The 18,182-nt window shown below is 37.8% G+C and overlaps 2 protein-coding genes and 1 pseudogene across 2 annotated transcripts; 1 reads left to right on the top strand and 2 right to left on the bottom strand.

The window, feature by feature from the left end:
- Window positions 1-2,488: 2,488 nt before the first annotated feature.
- On the top strand, window positions 2,489-6,192 carry LOC149036465 (uncharacterized). Its single transcript, XM_089188587.1, has one exon. It carries the CDS (start codon window positions 2,489-2,491, stop codon window positions 6,158-6,160), a length of 3,672 nt encoding a protein of 1,223 aa, XP_089044713.1. The 3' UTR covers window positions 6,161-6,192.
- Window positions 6,193-6,777: 585 nt separating this feature from the next.
- Window positions 6,778-7,650, bottom strand: LOC149036466 (uncharacterized). Its single transcript, XM_089188588.1, has one exon. It carries the CDS (start codon window positions 7,648-7,650, stop codon window positions 6,778-6,780), a length of 873 nt encoding a protein of 290 aa, XP_089044714.1.
- Window positions 7,651-8,654: 1,004 nt separating this feature from the next.
- On the bottom strand, window positions 8,655-16,214 carry LOC113671133 (uncharacterized; annotated as a pseudogene).
- Window positions 16,215-18,182: the final 1,968 nt, after the last annotated feature.

An 18,182-nucleotide genomic window follows, 5' to 3' on the forward strand; every position in this document is an offset into this window, starting at 1 on the left:
AGAGTACCCAGGAGAGAATAGAAAGGTTGTGATTTTTGACGATCTCATGGCTGCATCTAATGACGTACAGAAAAAGATCTTGAAGCATTTCATTGATGGACGACATCATTTGATCTCACCGGTGTATCTGAGCCAATCATATCACAAGACTCCTGTCGACATCAGATTGAACTGTTCTCATCTGATTGTGTATAAACCTACAATGACTCGTCATCGAGGTTTAATCGCTAGTGAGAATAGTTTTGAACCAGATCTGTTCTCAAGACTTAAACCTTTTGAATTTCTTTTCCTCGACAAAATAAAAGAAACATGTATGAAAAATTTCAATGAAAAAATTTAGCAAAATTATATTGAGTTTATTCAAAAGATGAAGACTTATTGTGTCAAACAGAGAAAAAAGACCGATTCCGTACCTGGGAGTGAAAGACGAGAGATTGCAAAAAACGGTCGTCCGATGATCAAATCGACGTGTGCAGAGTGTGGTAGTACAAAGGTAAGGTTTATCAGTGGTGGAACCACCAAAGGAGGATTAATCGATATTCACAAAGCTATCGGAAAACTACCAAAACCAGAACGTGGTTGGACTCTTCCAGGGCACAATTATACAGGGCCGTACAACCCCCTTGAAAAACAGGTTCGATACGATCCAATGACAGGAGAGATCTTGGAGATCTATGACCAACCCACAGGTCCGACCGACGCTGTCTCCATGCAACATGATGTTGATTATAGTGTCTGTGCAAACAGCAGTAATCCGAAGAAGTGTAAGAATGTGGCTGACAGAAAGATGGTCAAAGCTCTCGATGAGATACCATTCTCCGACAGGCAGTGGGGTCATTGGGCTGCAAGAAACGTTATCAACACAAAACAGAAGCTTGGTCTGGGGATGGTGAAAAAAAGCTCAAAAAAAGTAGTCAAAGGTGGCAAGAAGAATTAGCAGATGAGTTGCACAGACCGGTGAGACGAAACTTTAGAAAACGACGGGTTAATGTCAAGGGAATTGATGAGATTTGGTGTTCTGATCTCGTCGAGATGCAAAAGTTTGCAAAGTGGAACAAAGGTTATCGTTATCTGCTGATGGTTTTGGATGTCTTCAGTAAATACGGTTGGATTGTTCCGTTGAAGAATAAAAAGGGTGAGAGTGTGGCTGATGGGTTCAAGAAGATATTTACAGAGGGGCGGGTACCGAAGAGGCTCTGGGTTGATAAAGGATCAGAATATTACAACAGTCATGTCAAAGACTTGATGAAGAGCAAAGGTGTTGAGATGTACTCGACAGAGAATGAAGAGAAATCATCTGTCTGTGAGAGGTGGAATCGTACGATCAAAACTGAGATGTGGAAGCAGTTTACCATTCAGAACAACACACAGTATCTGGACATTCTGCCAAACATTGTCGAGAAGTACAACAATCGAAAACATAGATCGATTAAGATGTCACCTGTTGAGGCTTCCAAGAAAAAGAATGAGGATGAAGTTTTTATGAATCTCTTTGGTGATTTGAAACAAGTCAGCCAAAAAATGGCTGAACCAAAATTTGCTGTTGGTGATCATGTTCGTATCACCAAATTCAAACGAAAAGTGTTCGACAAAGGATTCACCCCGAATTGGACAGAGGAGATTTTTGTTGTTGACGAGGTTCAATACTCCAACCCGATCACTTACAAGTTGAAGGATCTGCTTGGAGAAGAGATCAAAGGCACTTTCTACGAACAAGAGATGTTGAGAGCAAAGCAAGATGTTTTCCGAATTGAGAAGGTTATTCGAAAGAGCAAAGGGAAAGCTCTCGTAAAGTGGAGTGGTTACCCAGAAAAATTCAACTCATGGGTTGATGAGAGTGAACTTCAAGGGTTATGAAAAAATGAAAAAAAAGTCTTAAAAGAATCTTTAACATTAATAAATAATAATGGATGATCTTGACTATTTTTCAAAGCCTGCACTCATGGAAAGAGCGAAAGAGATGGGTTTGAAAGGTTGTTATAAACTCAAGAAAAAACAATTGATTGAGTTAATTAAAAATCCTCCACCGAAGATGGATGATGATCTTGACTCATTTTCAAAGCCTGCACTCTTGGAAAGAGTGAAAGAGATGGGTTTGCAAGGTCGTTATGGACTCACTAAAAAAGGCTTGATTGAGCTAATTAAAAATCCTCCTTCCCCTCGTGCAAAATACACAGGTGTGAAGAAAAAAGTAACACTTCAACCTGTTGATACAGAAGGAGAAGAACTTGTTTTTCCGTCAATATATGCTGCTGCAAAACATTTCAACGTGAATTGTGGAAAAATTGGTAATAAATGCTTCTCAAAAAAAGAAGAAACAAAAAACACAATAGTTATTGATGGGATAAAATACAAGCTCAGATTTGAAAGTTACACATTGAAGAAGAAGTGTAAGGATTGATGAGAAAGTGTGTCTTCATCACTTGAAACGAGTGATGAAAAATTTAAAAAAAATGTCTTAAAGAAATATTTTTTAATAATAATAGCAATGGAGAAAAATACTGTTGTACAACTTCGTCAGATTGCAAAAGAGAGAGATCTTCTCGATGCTCCTATTCCTACACATGAGATACCAGAATCTCAGGAAATGTTGAGTCCAACACTTGTAGAAAAGATCGACAAAGCTGTTGATGATGGGAAGAGAGTGGTAGAAGATTGGGGGCTGTGGTTGAAAGAGGTGGATGTGCCAAGAGTTGTAGTTGATAATAAATTGAAAGATTTCAAAGCACATATCGCTGAACTCTACAAGAAAAGAGATCAGCCCAGTTTCACACTTGTTGAGAGCAAGTCTGCATTAAAACAATTTACAAGAAAATATACGATTGATGGGGTGAAAGGTTATGGGGTGATGGGATTTCTTCAGGCTGTGAAGCCGATTGTTATCAACTTTCTGCAAACGCAGAAGAATATCAAGATAGAATTCGTTCTGAGGTGTAACATGTCAAAGACAAACATTGCGACAGGTGAGACTACGGTAAAGCTTGTATATTTTAAATCTTTCGTAGAGATTGTATTTGAAGAGACTGATAGAGAAGAGATCTATGAGAAAAGTGTTGACAAAATGAGAGAGAGTATGGCTAAGTTTACGAAAGAGGGAAGTGGATGGGTTCTCCATTCGATTGAGGGTTTAGATTTGCATACGGTGAAATATGTTCCTTTGAATGGTTCATCATACATTAAGCTACCAGATAATCTTGCGAGAAAAAAGGCTATCATAAACATGAAGAATAAAGATGATGAGTGTTTCAAATGGTGTGTTACGAGAGCTTTGAATCCTGTTGCGCGTGATGCTGAGCGTGTGACAAAAGTTTTGAGAGAGCAGGCAAAGAGATTGGATTGGAGTAATCTAAAGTTTCCACTCACCGTAAAGGATATTCACCGTTTCGAAATTTTGAATCCAGGTCTTGCTATCAACGTTTACATGTACGAAGGAGGGCTCAAACCCTTGAGAGTGAGCAATGTTGAGAGCAACAAGCCTCGTATTCATCTTCTTCTGATATGTGATGGTGAGAAACAGCATTACTGTCTTATCAAAGATTTGAGTAGGCTTGTATCGAGTGATATATCGAAAAAGAAAAATAAGAAGTTTATCTGTGAGAGATGTCTCAATTATTTCGGAACTCAGGAACTGCTTGACACACACAGTGAACTCTGTCGAGATCATGAGGCTGTGAGAGAAAAGATGCCAAAGGATGAAACTTTTCTCTCTTTCAAGAACCACCACAAGAAGATGGATATGCCGTTCGTCATCTATGCTGACTTTGAGTCGATCATCAAACCTCTACACACCGTTCAACCGAATCCAATGAATTGTTATACCGAGAAGAAGCAGAAACACATCCCGGTGAGTTTTTGTTACTTTGTCAAATGTTCTTTCGATGACAGTCATTCGAAGCTGGTTGAATATACAGCAAAGTCTGAGGATGAAGATGTTGCGCAGATATTTGTTGACATGCTTGAAGAAGAGGTTAAGGAAATATACAAAAACCATCCTCCAAAAGAGATGATCTTCACGAACAAAGATGTTGAGGTCTTTGAAAAGGCAAAGTGTTGTTGGTTATGCGAAGGAGCTTTCGAGATGGGAGATGAAAAAGTTCGTGATCATTGTCATTATACCGGCAAATTTCGAGGAGCTGCACATAATATTTGCAACCTGAGATTTAGACGACCAAAATTCACTCCTTTCGTCTTCCACAACTTGGCAAACTATGACGCACATCTCTTTGTTAGAAATCTCGGTGTTTCAGAAGGTGATATCAATTGCATTCCCAACAACACAGAAAAATACATCAACTTTACAAAGAGCATTGAAGTTAACAGGTTTTTTAGCGAGAAAGAAAACAAAGATGTTGTTGTCAAGAGAGAGTTGAGATTTATTGACAGCTTCAAATTCATGGCTTCCAGCCTTGCAAAGCTTGTCAACAACCTCGTCAAAAAGGGTGACTCTTTTGAGAATACAAAAAGATACTTTGATGGGGAGAAGCTTGAAATTTTGAAGAGAAAGGGTGTCTATCCTTACGAGTGGTTAGATTCTATCAATAAATTAGATGAAACTGAACTTCCACCGATCGAAGCTTTCTTCTCTATTCTCAGTGGTAGTGGAATAACTAAAGAAGAGTATGAGCATGCGCAGAGGGTGTGGAAAACCTTCGGAATGAAGACGATGCGAGACTATCACAATCTTTATAATCGAAGTGATGTTCTATTGTTGTGTGATGTTTTTGAAAACTTTCGAAAGGTTTGTAAAGAGAACTACGATCTCGACCCCTGCTGGTACTACACCGCGCCTGGGTTGGCTTGGGATGCTTGTCTCAAGTTGACAAAGATAGAACTTGAGTTGTTGAGTGATTCGAACATGTTACATATGTTTGAGAAAGGTATTCGTGGTGGGATTTCCATGATTCCAACAAGGCACTCAAAAGCGAACAATAGATACATGGGTGAGAAGTTTGATCCCTCTGAACCTTCAAAGTTCATCACATATCTTGACGCAAACAACCTCTACGGTTGGGCGATGAGCAAGAGTCTACCAACACATGGTTTCAGATGGGTTGATGAGAAAGACTTTGACGAGTGGAGGAGTTTTCCTTGCATTCTCGAAGTCGATTTGGAAGTCAAGGAAGAGTTAAAAGATCACTTTGACGACTATCCTCTCGCTCCTGAAAATTTGTCGGTTGGGAAAGTAAAAAAGCTGCTCTGCACCTTGAATGAAAAGAAAAAATACATCATCCATCATGAGACTTTGAAGCTTTACATGAGTCTTGGAATAGAGATTGTAAAGATTCATCGCATCATCAGGTTTGAAGAGCGGGAGTGGATGAAGAGATATATCGATCTCAATACAGAGTTGAGAACCAAAGCTAACAACGATTTCGAGAAAGACTTTTTCAAACTAATGAACAACTCTGTCTACGGCAAGACGATGGAAAACATTCGGAAACGGGTTGATGTCAGACTTGTCAACTCAGAAGAGAAGGGGAAAATGTTGGCAAAGAGACCGAACTTCAAACATTGTACCATATTCTCCGAGAATCTCTGTGCAATAGAGATGAGAAAGACAGAGGTTTATTTCAACAAACCTGTCTATCTCGGAATGTGTATCCTCGATCTCAGCAAGGTTTTGATGTATGACTTTCATTACAACTATGTTAAATCTAAGTATGGAGATAGAGCAAAGCTTCTTTTCACTGATACAGACAGTCTTTGCTATGAGATTCAGACTGAAGATTTTTACAAAGATATAATTGATGATGTAGATTGTCTGTTTGACACAAGTAACATTCCGAAAGATCATTCTTCTGGGTTACCGCAAGTGAACAAGAAAGTTATTGGAAAGTTCAAAGATGAGGCGGGTGGAAAAATCATTGAGGAGTTTGTCGGTTTGAGGGCAAAGCTTTATAGTTACAAGATGTTTGATGGAGGAGGTGAGATGAAGAAGTGTAAGGGAGTCAAAAAGGGGGTAGTGGAGAGTACCATCAGCTTCGATGACTATAAGAGATGTCTGTTCGGTAGTGGAAATCAGTATCGGACAATGAACACCCTTCGAAGTCGGAGTCATGAGATTTTCATGGAAGAGATCAATAAAGTCGCATTATCTGCCAATGATGATAAGCGAGCCATTCTACCAGACAAAATAAATACACACGCAATCGGGTATTAATTATCGAAAGTTTACAATAATTTAATAGTATATGCACGTGAAATATTGACAATGTTGGTTAAAGAGGTACTACTTATCGAATTTTTGTCATAAATTAATAGCTAAAATGAAAATGTGAATAAACTCCTACTTTATCGAATGTTTGCCATAAATTTATAGTAAAGATGAAAGTGCGCCAGAACCCGCCTTTCTCCTACTACTCTAAACAATGAGTGGTCAACACGTTGATTGCCAAACAACAGAACAGTACTGGAATAATGACTTAACCCGTAACTTAATAGTTTCCACTACATGTTGCAAGATCTAAAAAATAATTCTTAAATTTTGTTGTAGAAAACATTCTTTGAGAACATCAAAGTGTAAAACAGAGTGATGGAAATAAACAAACGTTGGAGAATTGAGGGGAATTGCAAAACATTTTCAGCCCAGGTTCAAGGACCACATGACAATTCTCTGTTGAAAATGATGGAGGGGTAAACAAATTTTATCTTCAATATGGCGAAAACCACTACTAAAAAGTTACAAGGGGTGGTTCAAGATTTGAAAGAGCTGCACAAATTAGCACAATATTGTTTGCATTATGCCATTCTGTTGCTGGGATAACACCTTGCAAAATCCTAAAAATTCTTTATCTGCTCCATTTTCCGTTCAACATGAATTCTCACTGCAGCAATTCTCCTTGTTTGCTCAACCTCTTGTCTTGACAGCTGCCTATTTGAGTCTCGTTTTGGGGGCATATTCAGGGTAACACCTAGTGGATCTAGTAGGTCTTGAATTAGAAACCCCTTATCAGCCATTACACTGTCTCCTTTTTCAAGGAGGTCAAGCAGACCACTTTCCTTAACAATCTGCATATCAGAAGCATTACCCCCCCATAACTTTGATAAGAACGTGACTACTCCTGTAGGGCTGATACCCACTAGAAGCTTAAATGTATTGTGTGACTTATAACTAGAGTATGTTAATGTCTGGTTAACTAGGGATGAAGGTATCTCTATGAAAAATTCAGTACAGTCTAGTATTATCCGTGTATTGGAAAATTTCTTGAAACAATCAGGCATATTGGTTGCAATAACTTCTTTGCTAGGCCACACAATTAAATGTTTCAGATTTGCAGCAAGCACATTGTACCAAGTAATTAGAACTCGTGAAACAGTACTGACTGAAACACAAAACCTCTGTGCTAGATCCTGCTCCAGTAGTCCAAGACGTAGCCTCATGAAGACCAACAAAAACTCATCCAAAAGTCTCATTTTCCTTTTAAGGCCTGGCTTTTGTTTAACATCATTTTCCAAATATTCCTTTTCCTTTAGTGAATCCTTTCCATTCCAGTAATTTAGCTTTCCAGTTATTAGTGATAAGCTGTTAAAAATTACCATGAAAGTCCCAAAATTGACGAATCCGGTGTAAAATCTGGTTTTCAGGTCATCTCCTTTCAGGTCCTCTGCTGTGAGCAGAGGAAGATTCACTTGAACTCCAAAATCTTTCATTTCAACTGTAGCTTAAACACCACTGTTAGTAGAATTGGAAAAAAACTGAATACCTTTATCTCTTGATCCATCCCTGGAAGTCAAAATTGCATGACGTGGTTGAAATATAGTCGTGGAAACAGTGATGGAAGTTGTTTCCATTGCACACTGCTTGTTTGGTGCTTGATGAGTATTCAGCTAGCTCTTGACAAGTTTGCACTTTCGAAGATGTCGTTGATCCCCTCAATCTGTTAGGCAAGGGTCTATTCCGTCGAAGTAAGGATTCCTGGACTGGCTTCGAGGGGAACAAAGATGGAAACTGACACCACGGCTTCGGGCCTTCTTCGCCTTTAAAATGCAAGCTGTAAGCTCGAGTTCCAGACTTTGCAGAAAAACTTTGACGCACATTTCTGAGCCTAGAAATCCAAATCCTTCTAGCTTTAGTCTCCTTTGGAAGTCTGTGAAGTTTTACCGCCTTTCCATTGACGACTTTGCCACTATAACTATGGCAAAGTGGCACACAACAATAAATCGCTCGCCGAGGAACTGTCTCCTTAGCCGCCATATTGGATGTGCACTTACCATAGCCTCGCTCTGGAGCTAAGGTTTCCCGGTCGACTTTGCATTTGAAATATCTTGGGAAAGGGCTATTGCTCGTGTCATGCGATCTAAGCAAAAATGATCTAAAAAAGGAGAGTAAAAATCTTATCCCTAAACTGTCTTGATTTAAAATGTTTATACATAGCATTCCTCAAAGTATTTACAAATTGAGAAGCGCGGAAAACGTGCAATTTCGGCTCCACTACGCAGTACAACTTGAATTAGAAAAAACATTAGGTTTATTATGGCTGTATCGGCCGAGCACCGCACATATAACAATTCGTTATACAACAACCTAGAAGAAAAAGTACAGGGCTTGAATGAAACCCCGAAAAGAAAAGAAACTAAATTCCTAAAGATTTCGAGACTACAAGACGTGAAGACATGTCGTCCTTTACGTAACCATCCTTAGCTACGACACTTTTCTATCTGCCATGCCTCTGAAAAACTCTATCACTAACCCCACTGTTGGCAGCCCTCAACGGTCCTCCAGACCGGAAAGAGTGAGTCCCAAATACAGAGGGATCAGGAACTATGTTCTGCAGACTTTTAGTTAACTGGCCCCTGAAGGTTGCATACAAGATATGCCTATCAACTCGAACCAATTTGTAGGACGACTTGGTTTTAACAAGCGGTCGGAAAATAAATTTACTAGAGTCAGGGCTGATATCTAATTTCTTCAAGGACTCGTTGAGTAAGAAAACCGGGCAAACATTTCCCTCGGATTGAACGATAACCACCTCGTCACCTTGCCTAAGCTGGTCAGTCTTGCTTTTGTCTACTTTGATAATCACGAACCCTTCATAAAAAGGAGTATGACTCATTCTAATATTAAGAACCTCCTCAGATCTGAAAAAACCCGCATAGGATAACACGTACAAACACGCGTTTCTAAGCTGCAGAACATTGGACAAATCAGCTCCTTCCACAATATCTTTGAGGACTTCAACTGATAAAGGCTCTTTCCTATTGAGTCTCCCAGCCCCTAAAATTCTTTTAGCAGCTTCCCGAACTCTAGAAACCGCCTGATTATCAGTAGGAGACGCCATGCCGGCGATCTCGTGGGCCCACTTAATAGCGTAGAATGCAGTATCGACGGAGCTAGAGGAGTTGGTGGATTCTAATACATGCTGTAAATAAATAGCTACATGAACAGGTTTTACTGGAAGAAAAGAACTGTTCAATTTGCTTTAAGCAAAGTCCATCAATTTCTTGGATGCCCGATGATACATGTTTGTGGTGGCCAGAGCCCTTGCTGATAAAACAGACATCTGAAGCCTTCAAGCGAGGCTCTATAGATGGGGGTCCTTAAAAGTTTCGGTCTCTTTCCAAATACCTTCCTTAAAAATATCTGTAAAAAAAAAAGGGGAAAGCAATCACAGACAATAGAAAGAAAAAATAAACTACAAGAATGCATGTGCAACAGTGGAGTCATTTCAATTTTATAACACCTCTGCCTGAAGGCATTCTTAAACAGGCTCATTGAAGTGTGCATAATAAATGCAAATCAAGAAAAATAAAATCTACCACTTTAAATTGATGAATCAAAAGGTAGCTGACAAACCAGTAATAATATCATAAATAAAGGAAAACTCCAGTCACGAGAGTGGGCAAACGCATGAACCAGCTCAAAAACGACGCTCCTAATAAAGGAAGTACCCAAAGACTTCTCCAGAGGTGGGTACCAAAGACCCTAATTATAAAATCTATTGCAAAGGGAGCAATTGTCTTCTTCGGTTGTACAAAAATCCAAAACAGACTGCGCCCAAGGTTGCACAAAATTTAGACGCAGAGCTACTACACTAAAGGACAAATCCTTCGAGCCAAAAACGTGATTCTTGGCTTTACCTCTAATAAAAAGATGCTCGAACTTGGGAAGAATCACCCAATCGTGTACAAACGCGTTCCAGTGCTTTCCATCGTCACATCGTAAAATCCAAAAACAGGAAGACTTACACACAGGAATAACTAAAGTTCCTACACCCTTATAAATGAAGGCGTTTACAGCGTAGGGATGTCGCAATTCAAAGTTGTCCCAAGGACGTCGATGCACAAACTGAAAATTTGACACCAGACACGTATAACCGTGATTCCAATGCGATTTATTGTAGAGTAATAATCTGATGTCAAACACGTCAAACTAAAATACAAGCCAAAAAACCGAATCTAAGCGATATTACACGGAGGTAAGCTAATAAAAATGATTATTACATAACAACACAAGAAAAGACGAGCGCACAAAAGCCTAACAATAATCGATCAAATAATAAAACGAAAACAACAAGGGGAGAGAAAAACACGCTTACCGATTGTCCTCTCTTTATGCCTGAAAAGAAGTCGCAAATGAACGCAGTAATTAACTTCGCACATAACTCTCTCGCATTTACTCCTTCTCTAGCAAGAACGCACGAGGTACTATTCTTTTTCAGTAAAAGAACTACAAGCGTAATCTGATGCGTCAGGATAGACAAATCTAGCAGGCGGTTGGAAAGGCAACGAAAATTAAGAGAATCGACGTTGTCTATCCAAAACGTCAATTCATCAAAAGCTTCTTTCGACAAGTCAACCTGAGAGTCCCATGACTGTTTCTGATTTACAACGGTGTACTGAGCACGTGTCATGATTTTGGCTACGCTTCCAACACAAGGAGTGAGCGGGATGACTTGGCCCACCACAGATGCTTCATCTCTAACTTTTAAAATTTTACAGTTATCCTTACGTAAGGGATCAATGCTACTCTTGAGCTTTGAAACCCTTCCCTCGGTAACCGAAATAAGACCTTGATAAGTATAAAAAAAAAACCGAGGCAGGTAATAACTTGAACAGGCTCCCAAAGGGACTTCTCTTCGTTGATAACAAAGCCGTACCTAGTCAAATCAGCGCAAACTGTCAAACTGTTGATTTTGGCCATGATAGAATTGGTACCACCCCCTTTGCACCTCCTTGAAGTAAGAATAGGCTTTGATAATTTGGTGAACAAATACGGTGCGGATGACAACCCGAAAGGTAAAACTGTGAACAGAAAATACTTCACAACACCATCGCCAAAATCCCAGGAGAAAGCTAAGTATCACTCCTCTTAAAAATGCTAATACAAAGTACCTGACGAACTGAGTATGGCAGGGAATTCCATATGTCTACAATCCTGTTAAAATAGCTATATTTAAAACTAGTTATAGTTCTCACTAGAGCTGCCCCCGCCCAACAGTACCATTTTCTTTTTTTTTTTTTTTTTTTTTTTTTTGAGTTGGGCTTGTTGTTTACAGTTGTGTAATTTTTCTGTTATGTTGTTACGGAATTGCGGCTCAGTACTTTGGTTTTAGTAATTTTGGATCTCAAAATACTACAAGTGTACAAAATGTAGTTTTGGGAAGTGCTTGGGATGTTGTTTTTTTGCTGTGTGGTTTAACTTAGGATTTGTTTGTTCTTCATGATCAAGAAGAAGCAGAATGTAGGGACTTGGGTGAGTTTTAACATTGGAATGTTATAGGTGGCATTGTAGAACAATTTATAGACAGCATTGAAGAACAATTTATTATTATATTTAAACCTGACATTTTGCCCATAATAGACCAGGTATTAGACACAAAATTATACCTTAAGAGGGCAATTTTAAATAGAATTTGTTTGAAAGGCATTGAAAAATTGGTCTGTTGAATAGAACGTTCTATTATTATAAACTGTAAAAACGATAAGTGGATGAATTATAACTGGAACCAACAATATATTGTTATAATAATTGATCTTTTTTGATTGATTAGAGCTTTTTGTCAATATAACTATTGTGATGTGGTATCAAAATGGAAAAAAATTAATGGAACTACATGTATGTACAATATATTTAGCTTATAAAAAGTGGAAAAAAGAGAAAAGTATGAAATTTGAACGAAACTATATATACAACATATTTTTCAAAATCTATTCTAAGTGACGATTGTGTTTTTAACTCTGATATTAAGTAAAGTTGTATGAATAAAATTTCAAAGTGGAACAACATTGATATAAAAAATAATTAAAAATAAAGTATTTTTGTTTGAACTTTTGAAGTTATCCTTAAATGTCAAGATGGTACAGTGTCCAAATATGATGGTCACCAACGTGAAACAATGTTTGGTTTTATTACTCGTTTTTTTATTTTTCTTGCGTTGGCGGCTGCAGTTGGTGATTTACTATCTCGGTAATAAATTTACCGTTTTTTGACAATGTGAAGTCAACATTTTCCAGCAACAGAAGTTTTTCTGTTAGTTCATCTATGTTGTTTCGGTATTGGAAAATGTCCTCGTTTAGGTAGACGCTGAGTGTGGCATAGTTTGCCACAACGTTGAATTGCTTCTCTTCCTTTTCCAGTTGAAAGGTTGTGCTCATGTCAACGTAACAGTTCTTAACGAGCATTGCTCTGTTGCAGGCTGTGCAACTAACCATAACTTTAGATTCTGTGTTTCCTGTGATTTTGCTTTTACATCCTCTGGTGTTGCACATTGCATTAGTGTCAATGATGACATTTTGTATTTCTGGGCAGCAGATTTGAGGTTTGATAGCAGTTGCATCTGTATTTACGTTGGTAATATTTTGCTTCTCGGCTGGCTTTATGATGGTTTCTGTAGTGGTACTGATTTTCAACCCATAGTAGTGCTTTACAGTGCAGTTGGAGATCTCAAAGAAATCCCCTTCCTTGATCAGAGAAGTGTGGTCTGACCAAATCGAAATATCTATAGTTCCTGTTGAGTCTACTAATTTACCATCTTCTACATTTTACATTTTCTATGTAAACTTTGCTTAACATCAGGTATATTATTTGCCCAAAATAATTCTTTGTTTGGATTGATTGAAGGCAGCTGGTAAATTTTGAATCTCCTCTTATAAGTATTATGCAATCATTGCATCATATGTTGCATATTAGCAAATTCATGTATGTGAAGTTACGGCCTGTTTTTTTGCCTGGCCCAAGATGAAACAGTGAAAGCCAAAGAAAGTTTTTGGGGTTCAATAAATATCTTGAAAAAAAAAAAAGAAATATGTTGTGGTTAAAAACAATTGGCCAGGGCCACAGTAAACCCAGTAAGGATGAAGAGGTTGGAGAGGAGGGAGGAGATGACATCCCAAACTTCATTTTCTTTTTTGTACTTTCGTAGTTATCCATTTCACTGTAAGAGATGCATAAAAATATGTCACATTTTCCCTTTTATTTTGCAATGTATGTTGTGCCAATTGTTCTAACCTGGATTCTTCCAGAAGTCTATATTTATGATTAGATGTTTTTTTTAATGCATGTAGTCTTTCAAAAGTAAGTGGTTCAATTACAGTGTCGGAAAGTTTACGAACTCTTGATAATGCAACATATGTTAAACCTGCAACCTTTTTAGTTGATCCTAGGTCAATCCAGCACTTTTTGAGAGTTAAGCCTTGTGACTTGTGGATTGTCATTGACCATGCGAGTTTTAATGGGAATTGTACTCTTTCGAAGTTATTGCCAAGAGTGTTAGAGGAACTTGTGACAGGGAATATAGGCACACAATTAGGTGTGTCTTTACAAAAACTTGGTCCCAGATAGTCATCATCAAACTGTACAATTATGGCAATGGGTAGCATAGTAGCCTTGTGACTTTCTGAAAATATTATATCTTTGATAGTTCCCATAGTACCATTACAAAGTCCTGCCTCTGTCCAAAGGTTACGGGTAAGCTTTACTCTAGCTTTTTTTGATAGATAAATTATTGGTTCTAGTCCACCCATTTCTTCAGAACTTAAGGATTTTGCTCTTGGGTTGCTGTGATGGGCATTTATTTGCACAACAGTTTCTTGGAGTTGCTCTAACCTTTCATAGTTGTCTTTAGCAACTTTTTCATTACTAAAGGATAATCTGACAGCCGTATTCTGAAAGTTTGTTTTATCAATGACATTGTGTGGTTGCCTTGATAAAAGCAAATTCCAATCTTCAAATGTTGAATTACTATCCCTGGCTCTTATTTGAAGACCTCTAAATCGCTGTTGTTCATCATCAGCGCCCCTAGCTCTTTCGTTAATTTCAAACTTCACAACTGTCTCCAATTTTTTATACGAGCAGTATCCTTCGACTGCCAACTTACTTTTGGGTTTGGTGTGGTACAAAACCTGGTCTGTGATTGGGGGTAACTGTGCAATATCCCCAACTAATATAATAGACATACCACCAAAGGGAACTGTAGAAATACCAGTTGCCTGCTTACAGCGTCTATTTATCCAGCCAAACATATTTTGACCAATAACTGAAAATTTATCAATGATGAGATAATTAACATCCTCAAGATCATGCTGAAGTTTTGCCAATGCTGATGATTTTAGTGGCCCATTTTTCTTTCTTTTGATGGGAAGCTGCAAAAGCGAGTGTAAAGTTTTTCCTTTGATATAAAAGGCTGCGATTCCAAAGAATGCACAAACTCTGCACTTTGTGTGCAGAAGTTGACTTAAGGCTTGAATTACAAAGCTTTTACCAGAACCTCCTAGTCCAGTAATCATCATTAATAGTGGTTCCTTGTTTTCAGAAATAAAGTGATCTTATAAGCAATCCTTTGGGCATCATTGAATTTTTTGATATTAACCCGCGTTGGAGTTGTTTCCTTTCTCAAGTTGTCGCCTTTTTTTTGCATAGTAATCCAGTGGGGCATATCTCCAATTTCCTGAGAAGTGTATTTTAACCTATCCTGTGCATAGAAATCAGAAGGACAATTCAGACTAAGTTTGTTGCCATTGTCACTTTGCAATTTCATATCTGCAATTATCATCCATTCCTCTCTTTCACCAGTGTCAGATTCAATGTAGTCATCGTTATTTACCAGTTGTTGCACATATTCTGAAATAGAATTGATTTGCTGTGACCAGTTTGGAACAAAAAATTGGGCATCAGGCGTTTGTAAGTATATGTGCCGTTGGTTAATGTAAACAGAATCAGAAGCTTTCTCATTGCACCAAGCGTCATCAAGAACATTGCACCATGGCTTATACTTTAGTAATAGATATCGACAAAGCAAACCGTAATTTGGACCCTTGGTGTTAGACGAATAATTAGGAAATGTTTTCAAAACAACTGGATTAGTGCGTTTCGCTGTACCTAATTTGGCCTTGAAGTAATTTGAAGCGAATTGTCCAAAATTACATTTAGAAATTCCAGGATGATCAGCTTCAAACATATTTATTTTCGCATACAAATCTAACAATGATTTTTCAGTGTCCAATGTATCATTTTCTGATAAAGATACTTTACGGGAACCATCAAGTGATGACGAAATAACTTGGAATGTTGAACTAACAAGCTTTAGTGAAAGTAACTGATGCATTTCTTCTTGAATGCTCATATCCCTTTGTCCTACAGCTCTCATGATTATTTTTCTTATAGCTTTATGACTATTATCTTCATTTTGAGGGTTAATCAAAACAGACGTTAAGGCATCTTTTGCGACTTGTGACATTTTTTCCACCCTTTGAGGCATACTTTGCAATGTATTCTAAGCAAGAGTGATAATCTATAATGACCTGAATATCACAATTTCCTCTCCATCCCTGTAACTGCAATCGCCGGTTGTTGTTTAAGCGACTATCATTCTTTTTGTCACTACCTTAACCTTATAGTGGACCCTACCATCTTTAGATTAAAAAGTCTCGTACTCCAAATGGGTATTTTCACAAAGTTCTTTTGGAAAATTGAATCTACAACTTACTTCATCATTTTCTCCTTTATTTTGCAAACAATATGCTGTAGAGCAATTGGTATGTCTTTGCATTGTATTTACGAGATTTTCATAATCATTGTCCCAATCATTTTGAATATCTTCAAATCGAAGTTTACATGGGTGATTTGCTGGCTTCACCCAACTTCCATCATCTGGGTTAGCTGGATTTTGTGTTGACATTAGATAATCTACATAGTCACAAATAATGGTTTCAGCTTCTTTGCCCTTATTAATTTCTTCTATCTTCTCTAACAATAGTTCTGGAGAAAGGTTACCATCATTTACTATGGAGCGTTATTAGGGTCAAATTTAGAAAACAAATTATGTTATGGTGTTTGATATTTCATTCGGCCAAACTACAGTATTATGTTCCAGCGTTGCATGGAATTATGTTCGGCTCTTTTAACTTCAATAAAAAATGCAATAAACTATTTTCGGCTTTTTTAGAATTGTGTTGGGAGTATTTCACTTATAACTAGGCTGGTTTTTTTTGAGTTTAGTCCAATTTTGTTCGGCTCCTCCGAATTACGGATAGGATAGGTAGATAGCTTGTCATTTACTATTGTGCTTTCGTGTAAAGGAGCATCATTGGCCAAGACAGATTGTTCAGTTAGGCTTCCACCTATTTTATTCCGTCTTGCAGTCTTGCAATTATCTCTACAGGTTAACTTCACTTTTTTCACTTGTTCATAATTATTAGAAGAGTTTTGTCAACTACAACAGAGAAATTATCCAGGTTATTATCATTATTCAAAGGCATGTTTGGCAAGGCAGATTGCGTAATTTGACTGTTCAACAACTCGCCATTTTCTGTTGCAACTTTGTATGAAGGGAAACTATTAGTTGAGGCAGATTGCTCAGTTGTACTTAAAACATTTGCGTGCGTTTTTATTGTACTGTTGCAATTGCTTTTTCCACTGTTGAGTCTAACTTTGCCTTTTTCTTTTTTCTAGTTTTGAACGTTTAATTTTTCGTTTCTTTGCCTCCTTTGTTTTAAAGATATTTTGTAGCTTAGACTGCTTTATTTCAGTTTTGGAATTAGGATAAATGCGCATGGCATGACTTTCTTCAGTAAGCACCTCATAATAGTCGTAACTGGTGTTTGAAAATTGATGTTAGATTTAAAGCATCTTCTCTTAATGGGTATCTCAGTGAAATCTATATTGGATTTCATTTGTTTATTAACTATTCCACATGATTCGGGTTTGGAAACCATGTTGCTATCTTCATAAATTGCAAAGAACCACCCTTTTGAAAACTGCCTTTTTAGAGCAGCTAAAGTACAGAATTCTTTAACACCTACACAAAGATCATCAATGTAGGTCCATTTCCCTTGAGTAAGAACTGCGCAGGTAAAATGTCCATTATAACAACGTACCATCATCCCCTTTAACTTATATTCACTTGAGCCTACAAGCATATTTTCACACAAATGTATCAAATCCATAAGTTCCGGAGAGAATTCAATAAAGACAAATTTTGCCTGTGAACTATAGGTTAAAACTGGGTCATCTGTAGGGGTTTCACAATTAGGACAATTCAGCTTTCTTGATTTAAGAAAGTGAAATGTGATCATCGCAGTAAATTTTCCAATTTAAGCAATTGGAAAGAAGAAGCCTGAAAAAAATCAGGGCTTCAACGGGATTCAAACCCGTGACCTCCGCGATACCGGTGCGATGCTCTACCAACTGAGCTATGAAGCCACACATTGGGAGCGAGGTCAATTTATTGAGTTCATATCTTCCCGTGCAGTGAAATGATGTGAAGTTTTATATGAAATAATTCATATTTGTACTGCGGTTGTAGATGAAAGTGAAATGTGATCATCGCAGTAAATTTTCCAATTTAAGCAATTGGAAAGAAGAAGCCTGAAAAAAAATCAGGGCTTCAACGGGATTCGAACCCGTGACCTCCGCGATACCGGTGCGATGCTCTACCAACTGAGCTATGAAGCCACACATTGGGAGCGAGGTCAATTTATTGAGTTCATATCTTCCCGTGCAGTGAAATGATGTGAAGTTTTATATGAAATAATTCATATTTGTACTGCGGTTGTAGATGAAAGTGAAATGTGATCATCGCAGTAAATTTTCCAATTTAAGCAATTGGAAAGAAGAAGCCTGAAAAAAATCAGGGCTTCAACGGAAAATTTACTGCGATGATCACATTTCACTTTCATCTACAACCGCAGTACAAATATGAATTATTTCATATAAAACTTCACATCATTTCACTGCACGGGAAGAT

Source organism: Pocillopora damicornis, chromosome 12 (genome assembly GCF_964200805.1).
Source record: "Pocillopora damicornis chromosome 12, jaPocDami1.2, whole genome shotgun sequence".
Lineage (NCBI taxonomy): Eukaryota > Metazoa > Cnidaria > Anthozoa > Scleractinia > Pocilloporidae > Pocillopora > Pocillopora damicornis.